The sequence below is a fragment of the Telmatherina bonti genome, assembly GCF_933228915.1.
Source record: "Telmatherina bonti genome assembly, chromosome: 17".
Taxonomy (NCBI): domain Eukaryota; kingdom Metazoa; phylum Chordata; class Actinopteri; order Atheriniformes; family Telmatherinidae; genus Telmatherina; species Telmatherina bonti.
Window position 1 is genome coordinate 37978949 of NC_136615.1, and position 15726 is coordinate 37994674.

The 15726-nt window shown below is 47.0% G+C and overlaps 1 protein-coding gene across 1 annotated transcript; it reads right to left on the bottom strand.

The window, feature by feature from the left end:
• Positions 1–244: 244 nt before the first annotated feature.
• ier5l (immediate early response 5-like) lies at positions 245–3366 on the bottom strand. Its single transcript, XM_079256939.1, has one exon. The coding sequence runs from the start codon at positions 3252–3254 to the stop codon at positions 2445–2447; it is 810 nt and encodes a 269-aa protein (XP_079113065.1). The 5' UTR covers positions 3255–3366; the 3' UTR covers positions 245–2444.
• Positions 3367–15726: the final 12360 nt, after the last annotated feature.

Genomic DNA, 15726 nt, shown 5'->3' on the forward strand with positions numbered 1-15726 from the left:
GCAGAGGAGTTTTCCTGAAGCAGCTTCACGACACCTCGCCTCCCCTCCAGTCCACCCACCAGCGCCGCTAAACTGGTGACGCCTTCAGGACTGTGTTTCTGTGCTCCATGTATGACTAGGACCCCCCACCCCCCTCCCCGCCAGGCTCGAACCAGCAACCTTCTTGCTGTGAGGCTAGAATTTTACAGAAACAGATGGGATGAAAGATTTTTATTTATTATAAATTTGAACAAATATGATCTTGAACAGTTTTACCCGGTGAAATACAACTGTACACACATGAAGAGGAACTTCTGAAGAGAATGGCTGAATATTCTCTGTGTTTTGGTACACATAGTGCTCATAAAGCTAACCAGTGGGTTATGGCGAAATCACAAGTTTTGCCTTTTTAAAACAAAAGGACTGGGATCGTTCTTCTGAAAACTCCCAGAACCAGGCTGGACCTCCCAACCGCTGCAACGGCGGGCAGAAGAAAGACGGACGACAGACTGGCCAGGACGAATAAATTAGAAGGAAAATAAAAGATCACACTGGAAGTTCCCCAGTAAGCATGACGCAGGGGGGCCAGGTCCCTTCCCAAGTGGGGGCCCCTCAGTCCAGTCTAGTCCAGTCCGGTCCAGTCCAGTCCAGTCCGTTCCAGTCCAGTCCAGTCCGGTCCAGTCCGGTCTAGTCCAGTCCAGTCCAGTCCAGTTCGGTCCAGTCCGGTCTAGTCTAGTCCAGTCCAGTCCAGTCCAGTCCAGTCCGGTCTAGTCTAGTCTAGTCTAGTCTAGTCTAGTCTAGTCTAGTCTAGTCCGGTCCGGTCCAGTCTAGTCTAGTCTAGTCTAGTCCAGTCCGTTCCAGTCCAGTCCAGTCCGGTCCAGTCCGGTCTAGTCCAGTCCAGTCCAGTTCGGTCCAGTCCGGTCTAGTCTAGTCCAGTCCAGTCCAGTTCGGTCCAGTCCGGTCTAGTCTAGTCCAGTCCAGTCCGGTCCAGTCCGGTCTAGTCCAGTCCAGTCCAGTCCAGTTCGGTCCAGTCCGGTCTAGTCCAGTCCAGTCCAGTCCGGTCCGGTCCGGTCCGGTCCAGTCCAGTCCGGTCTGGTCTGGTCTGGTCTGGTCTGGTCTGGTCTGGTCTGGTCCGGTCCGGTCCGGTCCGGTCCGGTCCGGTCCGGTCCGGTCCGGTCCGGTCCGGTCCAGTCCAGTCCAGTCCAGTCCAGTCCAGTCCAGTCCAGTCCAGTCCAGTCCAGTCTAGTCTAGTCTAGTCTAGTCTAGTCTAGTCTAGTCTAGTCTAGTCCAGTCCAGGACGGTCCGGTCTAGTCCAGTCTAGTCTAGTCTAGTCTAGTCTAGTCTAGTCTAGTCCATTCCAGTCCAGTCCAGTCTAGTCTAGTCTAGTCTAGTCTAGTCCAGTCCAGTCTAGTCTAGTCTAGTCTAGTCTAGTCCATTCCAGTCCAGTCTAGTCTAGTCTAGTCTAGTCTAGTCCATTCCAGTCCAGTCCAGTCTAGTCTAGTCTAGTCTAGTCTAGTCTAGTCTAGTCCAGTCCAGTCCAGTCCAGTCTAGTCTAGTCTAGTCTAGTCTAGTCCATTCCAGTCCAGTCCAGTCTAGTCTAGTCTAGTCTAGTCCATTCCAGTCCAGTCCAGTCTAGTCTAGTCTAGTCTAGTCTAGTCTAGTCTACTCCAGTCCAGTCCAGTCCAGTCCAGGACAGGACAGTCTAGTCTAGTCTAGTCTAGTCTAGTCTACTCCAGTCCAGTCCAGTCCAGTCCAGTCCAGGACAGTCCAGTCCAGGACAGGACAGGACAGGAAAGAAGACACATTCACTTTAAATGTACTTTCGCTCCATGACACTCGCAGTGGTCTGCGTCAGATTTAAGGCAACAGAAGTCGGTCCATTTCATGGATCTACATCAGCAGCTGGAAGAGACACCAGAAGATCTGCGCATGGCACCAACACCTTCCTCCTCCTGCCGAACTACTGTCATAAAACTGCTCATTTTTCTCATAAATATCTTTTCTTCTTGCAAAAATAAAATCCATTTAGACATGGAGGCGGAGCCAAGCTCAGGTGTACCTCCTCCTAACCAATCAGGTGAGTGATGTCCTCCAACCTCACACTCTTCCACATATATAAATATATATGCAACTAACTTTAAGACACGAGTGTGTTCTGAGGTAAGATTCTGCATGATCTGGCAACAACTAAACATCTGGAAGGCAGCAAATTATTTACACTGCTGTCAGCTGCATTTTACACATTTCTTCCACTTCCATCACATTTACCCCAAATTCTGGACTTCTGACTTCATGTCCCAGCACAGGATGATAAAGTAGACTTTAGTTTGTCCCAACTGAGCCCCACGCGGCACGTGGACGCGGCGCGTGGGTTTTCAGCGGCTGATGTGATGTGGAAGTGCAGCTAGAGAAACATCTGGAAGAAGCTTCCAGACCTGGATCCTTCCAGCCGAGTCCAGTCTGACTCAGAACGCCACGATGGCGCGGGTCCACGCGCCCAGGCTGGCCAGGGCCTGCTTGCTGCAGACCTGCTCCAGGTCCGCCTGCCGGCTCAGCAGACCCGAAAAGCCCGATCCGAAGATGGAGATCAGGTTGGAGATGTTGGAGGGTTCCGACCAGTCCGGATTGGGGAGGGGACAGTCCTCGCGCTTCGCCCTCTTGCGGAACGAGTCCGGGACTTCCTCCAGATCCGACACGCAACTCCCGAAGTCCACCTTCCGTTTCTTGGCCGGAGACCCGGTCCCGGTCCCGTGGCCGCAGCAGCAGTCCTGGTGGAGGAAGCCGTTCTCCACCGTGGTCACCACATGCGTGTCCAGGTCCAGCACCGTGGTGGTGCTGCAGTGCGCGCGGCTGTTGGCGGGGGGCTGGCTGCAGGGGGACCCCGGGGAGACCTCCATGCAGCAGCTCCGGTAGAAGGAGGACTCCGGCTCCTTGCTGCCGTCCTCCAGAGGAGCGCAGACCGGGAGGGAGCTGGCGGTCCGGCACGCAGCCCGGGTCTGTTCCTCCTCCTCTCCGTCCTCCGGGTCCACATCCAGCGGGTCCAGCTCCTGGATCTCGTTGCAGACCGTCATGACCTCCTCGTACTGCTGCATCCTGTAGATCTCCGCGTACTTCTCCCTGATGTAGACCTGCCGGGCATTCCTCAGCACGTAGGACACCAGCAGGTTCTTATGCAGCTTGATGCCCCCCCTCTGCGTCCTGGAGTTGTGGATCTTCATTAAGGAAATGGAAATGAGGCTCTGCGCGTCCACGACGCACTCCATGGTGCTGATCATCGCGGGGTCCTCTCCAGGTCCACGTCCTGCTCCGCTCCGGGAGGTCTTCCAGCTGTCTCTGTCAGATTCTGGGAAAAACGTTCCAGTCAGCTCTGAAAGGAAACATTGAACACGCCCCGAGCCGCGCCGCGAGCCACCAATCATTTACAGATGCTGGGAAACACGTCTGCTTATATAGCTCTGGCCAGAGAGCCCGCCCCTTCCGCGGCGAGCCAATCAGCGTCCTGAGATTTGCCGATTGACAAGCAACGGCTTCAGAAATATGTCGCCGTCGACCAATCAGCTGCAGGCGGTTCCTGTGAAGTATTCAAATTCCACCCAGGCTGTCTAACAGGAATGTCCTCATTTCTGCCACCTGGAGGACCCCCCCCCCCCCCCCCCCCCCTGCCTGCTTCAGCCATCAATACACACGCAGAGAGGGAAACATCCAAGAAAGTTACATTCAGAGCAACTTTAGTTATACAACTTTACAACAAGCCCAGTTGTACCTGGGTAGTAGTAAATCCTACCCAGTTACAACAAACCCTTGTCCAGTCCAGTTAATGCATCATATGATCCACACTGGAAAACCTCCATCAGGACCACAATCAGGATGAATGACATCCATCAGGACCAGAACCAGGATGGAAAACCTCCATCAGAACCAGGACCAGGAAGGAAAACCTCCATCAGGACCAGGACCAAGAAGGAAAACCTCCATCAGGACCAGAACCAGGAAGGAAAACCTCCATCAGAACCAGGACCAGGAAGGAAAACCTCCATCAGAACCAGGACCAGGAAGGAAAACCTCCATCAGAACCAGGACCAGGAAGGAAAACCTCCATCAGAACCAGGACCAGGAAGGAAAACCTCCATCAGAACCAGAACCAGATAAAATGGTTTTTCATAAATAAAACTGAAAATTGGAAATACTTAATTTAAGACAAGATAAACCTGTTTTTGCATTTTTTTTGGTGAAAAGTTTATTTGAATGAGATTGTGTGTGTGTGTGTGTGTGTGTGTGTGTGTGCGTGCTCTGACTTGTCTTTGCACACAGGCGTGATGCTGCTGCAGCTTTGTCCTGCTTTCTGTGAGAAACATGTGGAAACGCTTGGCAACCACTAGATGGTGACTGTAAAAACTCCCAGCTGCTCTCGCTGCCTCCCGCAAACCTCCCGCTTCGTTTAGAAAAGTCTGAGATAAAGTTCTGATTGTGTGTCTGTGAAAATGACTGGATCATGCAGACATGTGTTCAGGTTTGCTATGGAGCAGATCAGTGTCCGTCGCGGTGCCAGAGAAGGAAGAAGCAGCTTGACTGAACCTGCAGTTGGAAGAAACATGAAGATCTCTGGAGGGTCAAACCCTAAAGACAAGTCCAACACAGGCTTATTCTGGTACATGAGAAAAAATAAATGATGTTAGTATTTAATGTAAAACAGACTCCTGTATGGGCATGAGCGGTGCACCCAGGCCCGCCCCCACCCCCCAGCTATATGCTGCAGGAACACCAGCCTTGCAGTGGCTTCTGTAGATGAATCCAGGATCAAATGTGAATGCAATAACCTGTGTGGAACCTGTAGAGGCCAGTGCAGCACTAGTTTTCTGCCCTGTGTGATTAGAGTTTTGTTATTCTCTCCAAAGTCTCCATTTGAGGTGGATGATGCCTCTAGAGCCCGCAGAGTGGAACCAGATATTTACTTTCATGCAGGATCAACTGGAAGTCGCCAGCATGTGGAACCTCCTCCAGAGAAGACACAACCACGGGACGTGTGGATGACATCTGCTTGTAATGTTGTCTCTGCATGATCAATGCAGAACATGACACAGTGTGGAGGTGCTGGAGCTGAGTTTCAACTTTGCAAATGGGATATTTTCATTTAATAAGAGCAGGAACAAGCTGCAGACATGTTTGTCAAAAGATATGCATTACTATAACACATTATTACAAAGTGCACTGACGTGTAGCACAAGAAGTTATGAGTTAAATAAATGACATGAATCTAAAATCACTTTATCTTCGTCTGTTCATCCAGCACCAACTTTCCAGTCAGTTCCATTAAATACCAAAGAAGAAGATGGATCAGGCAGGTGACTAACATAAAAGAGCTCCAGTAGTAATAAAAAACTTATGGAAATGCATAATATCATTTCCTACTAATGCTCCAACTCAAACCAACAGTTCAAATTCAGCTATGAGCAAAATAAATTCATTCTCGTTTTTCGCAAGAGCATCTTATACTTTTCTTGTTATGCGAAATTCAAGTTATCTTCATTTGTACAGCAGAAGGTAACAACAGATAATCTTACAATAATTTAACGGACAGTCAACTTCAGTCAAATTAGTTGTAATCCAATTATACTCCACACATCATATGACCAACATAGTTTTCAGAAAAGCCGGAATAACTACTTTAACATACCCAAGCTGCGTTAACATTCAACATTATCGGACTAGCCGATGTAACATTCAGCATAGCTGGACTAGCGGCACTAACATTCAGTATAGCTGGACTTGCTGATGTAACATTTAGCAAAGCCGAAATAGCTTATGTAACATTTAGCATTACCGGACTTGTTGGGTTAATTTTCAGCAAAGCCGGACTAGCTGATGTTACATTTAGCATAGCCGGACAAGCAGCATTAAGATTCAGCATAGCTGGACTAGCTTATGTTACATTCAGCATAGCCAGACTAGCTTATGTAACATTTAGCATAGCTGGACAAGCTAATGTAACATTTAGTATAGCTGGACTATCTCCGTCAACATTCCGCATAGCCGGACTAGCTGCGTTAACATTTAGAATAGCCGAAATAGCTTATGTAACTTTTAGCATTACCGGACTCGTTGCGTTAATTTTCAGCATAGCTGGACTAGCTGATGTTACATTTAGCATAGCTGGACAAGCTGATGTAACATTCAACATAGCTGGACTAGCTGCGTTAACATTCAGCATAGCCGGACTAGCTGCATTAAAATTCAGCATAACTGGACTAGCTGATGTAACATTTAGCATAGCTAGACTAGCTGCATTAAGATTCAGCATAGCTGGACTAGCTGATGTTACATTTAGCATAGCTGGACTAGCTGCGTTAACATTCAGCATAGCTGGACTAGCTGCGATGACATTCAGTATAACCGAGCTAGCTGATGTAACATTTATCAAAGCCGGACTAGCTGTGTTAACATTTAGCATAGCTGAAATAACTTATCTAACATTCAGCATAGCTGGACTAGCTGCGATAACATTCCGCATAACAGGACTAGCTGATGTTACATTTAGCATTGGTGGACTAGCTAATGTAACATTTAGTATAGCTGGACTAGCTGCGTAAACATTTAGCATAGCCGGACTAGCTGCGTTAACATTTAGCATAGCCGAAATAGCTTATGTAACTTTTAGCATTACCGGACTCGTTGCGTTAATTTTCAGCATAGCTGGACTAGCTGATGTTACATTTAGCATAGCTGGACGAGCTGATGTAACATTCAGCATAGCTGGACTAGCTGATGTAACATTTAGCATAGCTAGACTAGCTGCATTAAGATTCAGAATAGCTGGATTAGCTGATGTTACATTTAGCATAGCTGGACTAGCTAATGTAACATTCAGTATAGCCGGACTAGCTTATGTAACATTTAGCATAGCTAGATTAGCTGCATTAAGATTCAGCATAGGCTGACTAGTTGCGTTAACATAGCTGGACTAGCTGATGTTACATTTAGCATAGCTAGACTAGCTGATGTTACATTTAGCTTTGGTGGACTAGCTGATGAAACATTCAACATAGATGGACTAGCTGCCTAACATTCAGCATAGTCGGACAAGCTGATGTAACATTTAGCTTTGCCGGACTAGTTGTGTTAATTTTCAGCATAGCCAGACTGGCTGATGTTACATTTAGCATAGCCGGACAAGCAGCATTAACATTCAGCATAGCTGGACTAGCTGCGATAACATTCAGTATAATTGAGCTAGCTGCGTTAACATTTAGCATAGCCGAAATAGCTTATGTAACATTAGGCATTACCGGACTCGTTGCATTCATTTTTAGCATAGCTGGACTAGCTGATGTTACATTTAGCATAGCTGGACGAGCTGATGTAACATTCAGCATAGCTGGACAAGCTGATGTTACATTTAGCATAGATGGACTAGCTGCGTTAACATTCAGCATAGGCTGACTAGCTGCGTTAACATTTAGAATAGCCGAAATAGCTTATGTAACTTTTAGCATTACCGGACTCGTTGCGTTAATTTTCAGCATAGCTGGACTAGCTGATGTTACATTTAGCATAGCTGGACTAGCTGATGTTACATTTAGCATAGCTGGACAAGCTGATGTAACATTCAACATAGCTGGACTAGCTGCGTTAACATTCAGCATAGCCGGACTAGCTGCATTAAAATTCAGCATAACTGGACTAGCTGATGTAACATTTAGCATAGCTAGACTAGCTGCATTAAGATTCAGCATAGCTGGACTAGCTGATGTTACATTTAGCATAGCTGGACTAGCTGCGTTAACATTCAGCATAGCTGGACTAGCTGCGATGACATTCAGTATAACCGAGCTAGCTGATGTAACATTTAGCAAAGCCGGACTAGCTGTGTTAACATTTAGCATAGCTGAAATAACTTATCTAACATTCAGCATAGCTGGACTAGCTGCGATAACATTCCGCATAACAGGACTAGCTGATGTTACATTTAGCATAGCTGGACGAGCTGATGTAACATTCAGCATAGCTGGACTAGCTGATGTAACATTTAGCATAGCTAGACTAGCTGCATTAAGATTCAGAATAGCTGGATTAGCTGATGTTACATTTAGCATAGCTGGACTAGCTAATGTAACATTCAGTATAGCCGGACTAGCTTATGTAACATTTAGCTTTGGTGGACTAGCTGATGAAACATTCAACATAGATGGACTAGCTGCCTAACATTCAGCATAGTCGGACAAGCTGATGTAACATTTAGCTTTGCCGGACTAGTTGTGTTAATTTTCAGCATAGCCAGACTGGCTGATGTTACATTTAGCATAGACGGACAAGCAGCATTAACATTCAGCATAGCTGGACTAGCTGCGATAACATTCAGTATAACTGAGCTAGCTGCGTAAACATTTAGCATAGCCGGACTAGCTGCGTTAACATTTAGCATAGCCGAAATAGCTTATGTAACATTAGGCATTACCGGACTCGTTGCATTCATTTTTAGCATAGCTGGACTAGCTGATGTTACATTTAGCATAGCTGGACGAGCTGATGTAACATTCAGCATAGCTGGACAAGCTGATGTTACATTTAGCATAGATGGACTAGCTGCGTTAACATTCAGCATAGGCTGACTAGCTGCGTTAACATTTAGCATAGCTGGACTAGCTGATGTTACATTTAGCATAGCTGGACTAGCTGATGTTACATTTAGCTTTGGTGGACTAGCTGATGAAACATTCAACATAGCTGGACTAGCTGATGTTACATTTTACATAGCCGGACAAGCAGCATTAACATTCAGCAAAGCTGGACTAGCTGGGTTAACATTCAGCATAGCTGGACTAGCTTCAATAACATTCAGTATAACCGGGCTAGCTGATGTAACGTTTAGCAAAGCCGGACTAGCTGTGTAAACATTTATCATAGCTGGACTAGGTGATGTAACATTTAGTATAGCTGGACTAGCTGCGTTAACATTCAGCATAGCTGGACTAGCTGATGTAACATTTAGCATAGCCGGACTAGCTGCATTAAGATTCAGCATAGCTGGACTAGCTGCACTAACATTCAGCATAACTGGACTCGCTGATGTAACATTTAGCCGAGCCAGACTAGCTGATGTTACATTCAGCATAGCTGGACTAGCTGTGTTAACATTTAGCATCGCCAAAATAGCTCATGTAACATTTAGCTTTACCGGACGAGTTGCGTTAATTTTCAGCATAGCCAGACTAGCTGATGTTACATTTAGCATAGCCGGACAAGCAGCATTAACCTTCAGAATAGCTGGACTTGTTACGTTAAAATTTAGCATAGATGGACTAGCTGAATTTACCTTTAGCATAGATGGACTAGCTGATGTCACGTTTAACACAGCCAGACTAGCTGCTTTGTGATTTCGTATACTTGTATGTTGTATCATATAGGATGTTCAGCAGGACAGAAAAACACTAGATTAAAAGAATGAAGCAGGACTTTTCCAAAATCTTTGCATATATTCTCGAAACCATCTGACAGTGTGTTTAATAACACAAACATGTCTTTTCACATAACGATAGGATGATGTTTTCTTCCTCATTTTTTTTTAGGATAGAGTTATTGTTTACATTTTTTAACAAGTGCATGGACCCAGGAAGCTTCCAGAAACCAGTGTGAACCCAGTTCAGGCTGAAATCCACACATGCAGGTTAAAGCTCCATCATATGTGAAGAGGATCCAGAAACACGCCGTCTTCTCTGGACCAAAGCTCATTTAAAATGTTCTGAGTGGAAACCTGGATGAAGATGTGGAATAGTTTGTGGACAGCATGGACGGCGTGTCCTGCAGACTAAAGAGGAGAGGGAGCATCCAGCTTGTTATCAGCCTGCATCTCTGATGGGATGGGGTTGCATTAGTGCCGATGGCGTGGGCAGCTTCCACATCTGGGAAGCTCCATCAATGCTGGAACATCTGCTCCCATCCAGACAACGTCTCTTTCAGGGAAGACCTTCCACCATGCTGGACCACATCCTGCATCATCACAGCAGCTGCTTCTACATTCAGACAGCTCAGATGATAAAATAGCCAGTCATGTGATATTTTGTTTATTTTCAGCTGGGAAGAAAAGATGACCCGATGAGGTCTGTAGATCAGTTTATCTATAGACCAGCTCATTTCACCTCTGTCCTGCTGATGTTTTCCCTGAAACTGCTGCTTTCAGTCCGTTTCTATGCTCGCCTCCCCTCCCTTCATTCTTGCATTATGCTGCATCTCTTTCTATTTTCAGTCTACCCTCGTATCTGCACTCCCCGCTCACAGTTGTCCTCCCACCCTCGCACATCTCCTCTGCTTATGTTCTCCCCTCATCTATTCTGTCTCACCACTCAACGCTCCCCGCTTCCCTTGAACACTCCTGCATGTGCTTCTTATTTTTCTCCCCGTGCATGTTTATTTCTCTCTGCAGCACTGCAGCACAGATTCAGGTGTCAGCACAGTGGATGCTGATGGCTTTTTCTCTTCTTTTGCATGCCTGGTCATTGCTGGAGACCATCACAGTTTGCTGCATCCATGCCTGCAGTGTTTACCAACATGCAGCTCTTCTGCAGGAGAGACCTTCAGCCTCCTGAGCAGCCTGCTTGTCAGCTCTTCCAGCTCCTCTGATGTTCAAGTTAGAACAACTATGTAGATAAAAAAAAAAAAAATCACATTTTCAATATGTACTCCTCAGAACGAGGTGATGAAGGGAGAAAATGAGGAGTATGATGATTTATTGATGAAGACTTGTGTCATTTTCTCCCACGCAGAACCAAGTGCCAACAAACAATAAAGTACAGTGTAAGATGTATGTATGATAAAATAAATGACTCATGTTTTAACAAGTTTGTCACTTAATCTGCGTTTGTGCTCATATGAAGCTAACTTGTTGCTTCATCGACTTACAAGCAGAAAGTTTTAGTTTCAGCTGGAATATAAATGATTAAAAGTTAAAAAAAGAAGATTGAAACAATGCATCCGCAAGCAGAGATGTGCTGAAAAGACTTCTGCAGCGGACAGTCGCCATAGCAACTTAATCTGACCATGTTAGAAGCATGGCTATGACCACCGGTAGGGGAGGTTGCTGCACCGAGCAGCGTCTGGACGGCGAGCGTCGCCAGGTTCTGGAGAAATGCATGAAACACCTGTTGAGGCGTGTTAAAAATGTGTGCGTGTGTGTTCACATTATGTCTGCACGCAATTGTAAATTATTTTTATATGTTGTTTATTTCATTTCAAAGGTCAGGAGTTAGATGTGAAAGACTGATCAGTCACCGTGGCAACCAGGTAGATGTGGTGTGGAAGATTCTGGAACCAACAACATGGCTGAGTCTATGGAGGCGGGGGGCAGAACCAGATCCCAGTCTGGTGTCACAAACAAGAACCGGATCCCAGTCTGACTTCATAAAGCAGAACCGGATCCCAGTCTGGCGTCAGGAAACAGAACGGATCCCAGTCTGGTTTCAGGAAGCAGAACCAGATCCCAGTCCGGCTTCACAAAACAGAACCGGATCCCAGTCTGGTTTCACGAACAAGAACCAGATCCCAGTCTGGTTTAAGTAATCAGAACCCGATCCCAGTCTGGCATCAGGAAGCAGAACTGGATCCTGGACTGATTTCAGGAAGTAGAACCGGATCCCTGTCTGGTTTAAGGAAGAAGAACCAGATCCCAGGTCTGACTTCACGAACAAGAACCAGATCCCGGTCAGGTTTCAGAAACTGGATCCAGATCCCAGTCTGGTTTCAGGAACAAAGACCGGATCCCAGTCTGGCTTCATGAAGCAGAACCGGATCCCGGTCTGGTTTCAGGAAGCAGAACCGGATCCCAGTCGGGCTTCACATACAATAACTGGATCCCAGTCAGGATTCATGAAGCAGAACCGGATCCCAGTCTTACTTCACGAACAAGAACCGGATCCCAGTCTTACTTCACGAACAAGAACCGGATCCCAGTCTGACTTTAGAAAGAGGAACCGGATCCCAGTCTGGCTTCACAAACAAAAACCGGATCCCAGTCTGGCATGAGGAAGCAGAAACGGATCCCAGTCTGGCTTCAGAAAGAAGAACCGAATCCTAGTCTGGTTTAAGGAACAAAAATCGGATCCCAGTCTGGTTTCACGAAGATGAACTGGATTCCACTCTGGCTTCACGAACAAGAAACGGATCCCAGTCTGCCTTCACGAACCAGAACCGGATCCCAGTCTGGTTTCAGGAAGCGGCTCCAGATCCCAATCTGGTTTCAGGAAACAGAGCCGTATCCCAGTCTGGTTTAAGTAATCAGAACCGGATCCCAGTCTGGCTTCACGAACAAGAACCGAATCCTAGTCTGGTATCAGGAACAAAAACCGGATCCCAGTCTTGCTTCACGAATAAGAACTGGATCCCAGTCTAGCTTCAGGAAACAGAACAGATCCCAGTCTGGCTTCACGAAAAAGAACTGGTTCCCAGTCCGGTTTCAGGGAATAGAACCGGATCCCAGTCTGGCTTCAGGAAGGAGAACCGGATCCCATTCTGATTTAAGTAATTGAACCGGATCCAAGTCTGGTTTCAGAAAGTGGATCCAGATCCCAGTCTGGTTTCTGGAAGCAGAACGGGACCACAGTCTGGTTTCAGTAATAACAATCGGATCCCAGTCTGACTTCATAAACAAGAACTGGATCCCAGTGTGGCTTCAGATAGAAGAACCGAATCCCAGTCTGACTTCATGAAGCAGAACCAGATCCCAGTCTGGTTTAAGTAATCAGAACCGGATCCCTGTCTGGCATCAGGAAGCAGAACCGGATCCCGAACTGGTTTCAGGAAGTAGAACCGGATCCCAGTCTGACTTCATGAAAAAGAACCAGATCCCGGTCTGGTTTCAGGAAGTGGATCCAGATCCCAGTCTGGCTTCACAAACAGAAAACGGATACCAGTCTGGCTTCACGAAACAGAACCGGATCCCAGTCTGGTTTCAGTAATCAGAAACGGATCCCAGTCTGTGTCAGGGGGTGTGGGTTCTTTTCAGGATCCACCAGAGGGAGCCAGAGGAACCATTTTCTGGAGGGTGTTTTCACCACAGGTGTGCAGACCTGCACACCTGTAGAGAATTAGAGATCTTCTGCCAGCACTATATCTGCAGCTGATTGCCAGTCCTTCGTCGCTTGAGCGTTGAGCCTCTGTGGTAAAACCTAAGCCCTCCAGCGAGTTCCTGTATCCTCTAACGTTTGAGAGACTTTACAAATTCTTGTTTTTTTCCAGAGACACTCCTTTGTGGACTCTCCAGAGCTACCTGCGATTTCCCTCCCAGCAGCCAATCATCTCAGGCAACCACTCCCTACCAATAACCTGGCTTTTTCTTCACTGGCTATCCTCCGGATCCGATCAGCTTGTCGCTGCCTATCTGCCCTCCACCGAAAGGACCCTCACTGGCTCCCACTGCCAACATCCATCCTCTCGGACCTCTTGACACCACCCGAATTCACGGCAACTCTGAAACAAGTAGGACACCTTCACTTCCCTGAGATTTATTCCATCATTTCCATTACTCATACATCTATCTTTGCAGAGAACCCCGCCTTCGGGTCTTTCCGGAACCATCCCCTCAGTTCACCAAATAAACCATTTTCACATTCTCCAGATTGCTTAATCGTGCATGTGGGTCCAACATCTTCACACCATGACAGTCTGACTTCATAAACAAGAACTGGATCCCAGTGTGGCTTCAGATAGAATAACCGAATCCCAGTCTGACTTCATGAACAAGAACCGGATCCCAGTCTGGCTTCATGAAGCAGAACCAGATCCCAGTCTGGTTTAAGTAATCAGAACCGGATCCCTGTCTGACTTCACGAAAAAGAACCAGATCCCGGTCTGGTTTCAGGAAGTGGATCCAGATCCCAGTCTGGCTTCACAAACAAAAAAACGGATACCAGTCTGGCTTCACGAAACAGAACCGGATCCCAGTCTGGTTTCAGTAAGCATTAATGGATCCCAGTCTAGTTTCAGTAATCAGAAAGGGATCCCAGTCTGGTTTCAGTAATCAGAAAGGGATCCCAGTCTGGTTTCAGTAATCAGAAAGGGATCCCAGTCTGGTTTCAGTAATCAGAAAGGGATCCCAGTCTGGTTTCAGGAAGTAGAACCGGATCCCAGTCTGACTTCACGAAAAAGAACCAGATCCCGGTCTGGTTTCAGGAAGTGGATCCAGATCCCAGTCTGGCTTCACAAACAGAAAACGGATACCAGTCTGGCTTCACGAAACAGAACCGGATCCCAGTCTGGTTTCAGTAATCAGAACCGGATCCCAGTCTGTGTCAGGGGGTGTGGGTTCTTTTCAGGATCCACCAGAGGGAGCCAGAGGAACCATTTTCTGGAGGGTGTTTTCACCACAGGTGTGCAGACCTGCACACCTGTAGAGAATTAGAGATCTTCTGCCAGCACTATATCTGCAGCTGATTGCCAGTCCTTCGTCGCTTGAGCGTTGAGCCTCTGTGGTAAAACCTAAGCCCTCCAGCGAGTTCCTGTATCCTCTAACGTTAGAGAGACTTTACAAATTCTTGTTTTTTTCCAGAGACACTCCTTTGTGGACTCTCCAGAGCTACCTGCGATTTCCCTCCCAGCAGCCAATCATCTCAGGCAACCACTCCCTACCAATAACCTGGCTTTTTCTTCACTGGCTATCCTCCGGATCCGATCAGCTTGTCGCTGCCTATCTGCCCTCCACCGAAAGGACCCTCACTGGCTCCCACTGCCAACATCCATCCTCTCGGACCTCCTGACACCACCCGAATTCACGGCAACTCCGAAACAAGTAGGACACCTTCACTTCCCTGAGAATTATTCCATCATTTCCATTACTCATACATCTATCTTTGCAGAGAACCCCGCCTTCGGGTCTTTCCGGAACCATCCCCTCAGTTCACCAAATAAACCATTTTCACATTCTCCAGATTGCTTAATCGTGCATGTGGGTCCAACATCTTCACACCATGACAGTCTGACTTCATAAACAAGAACTGGATCCCAGTGTGGCTTCAGATAGAATAACCGAATCCCAGTCTGACTTCATGAACAAGAACCGGATCCCAGTCTGGCTTCATGAAGCAGAACCAGATCCCAGTCTGGTTTAAGTAATCAGAACCGGATCCCTGTCTGGCATCAGGAAGCAGAACCGGATCCCGAACTGGTTTCAGGAAGTAGAACCGGATCCCAGTCTGACTTCACGAAAAAGAACCAGATCCCGGTCTGGTTTCAGGAAGTGGATCCAGATCCCAGTCTGGCTTCACAAACAAAAAACGGATACCAGTCTGGCTTCACGAAACAGAACCGGATCCCAGTCTGGTTTCAGTAAGCATTAATGGATCCCAGTCTGGTTTCAGTAATCAGAAAGGGATCCCAGTCTGGTTTCAGGAAGAAGAACCGGATCCCAGTCTGGCTTCACGAACAAGAACCTAATCCTAGTCTGGTTTAAGGAACAAAAACCGGATCCCAGTCTTGTTTCACGAATAAGAACTGGATTCCAGTTTGGCATCATGAAGCAGAACCATATCCCAGTCTGGTTTCACAAACAAGAACCTAATCCCAGTCTGGCTTCACGAACAAGAACCGGATCCCAGTCTGGCTTCATAAAGCAGAACCAGATCCCAGGCTGGTTTCACAAACAAGAACCTAATCCCAGTCTGGCTTCAGTAATCAGAACCGGATCCCAGTCTGGTTTCAGAAATCAGAAACGGATCCCAGTGTGGTTTCAGGAAGCGGCTCCAGATCCCAGTCTGGTTTCAGGAA

What these genes read in the sequence shown, in the direction of transcription:
- ier5l (XM_079256939.1), bottom strand. Translation starts at nt 3,254, where the DNA reads ATGATCAGCACCATGGAGTGCGTCGTGGACGCGCAGAGCCTCATTTCC.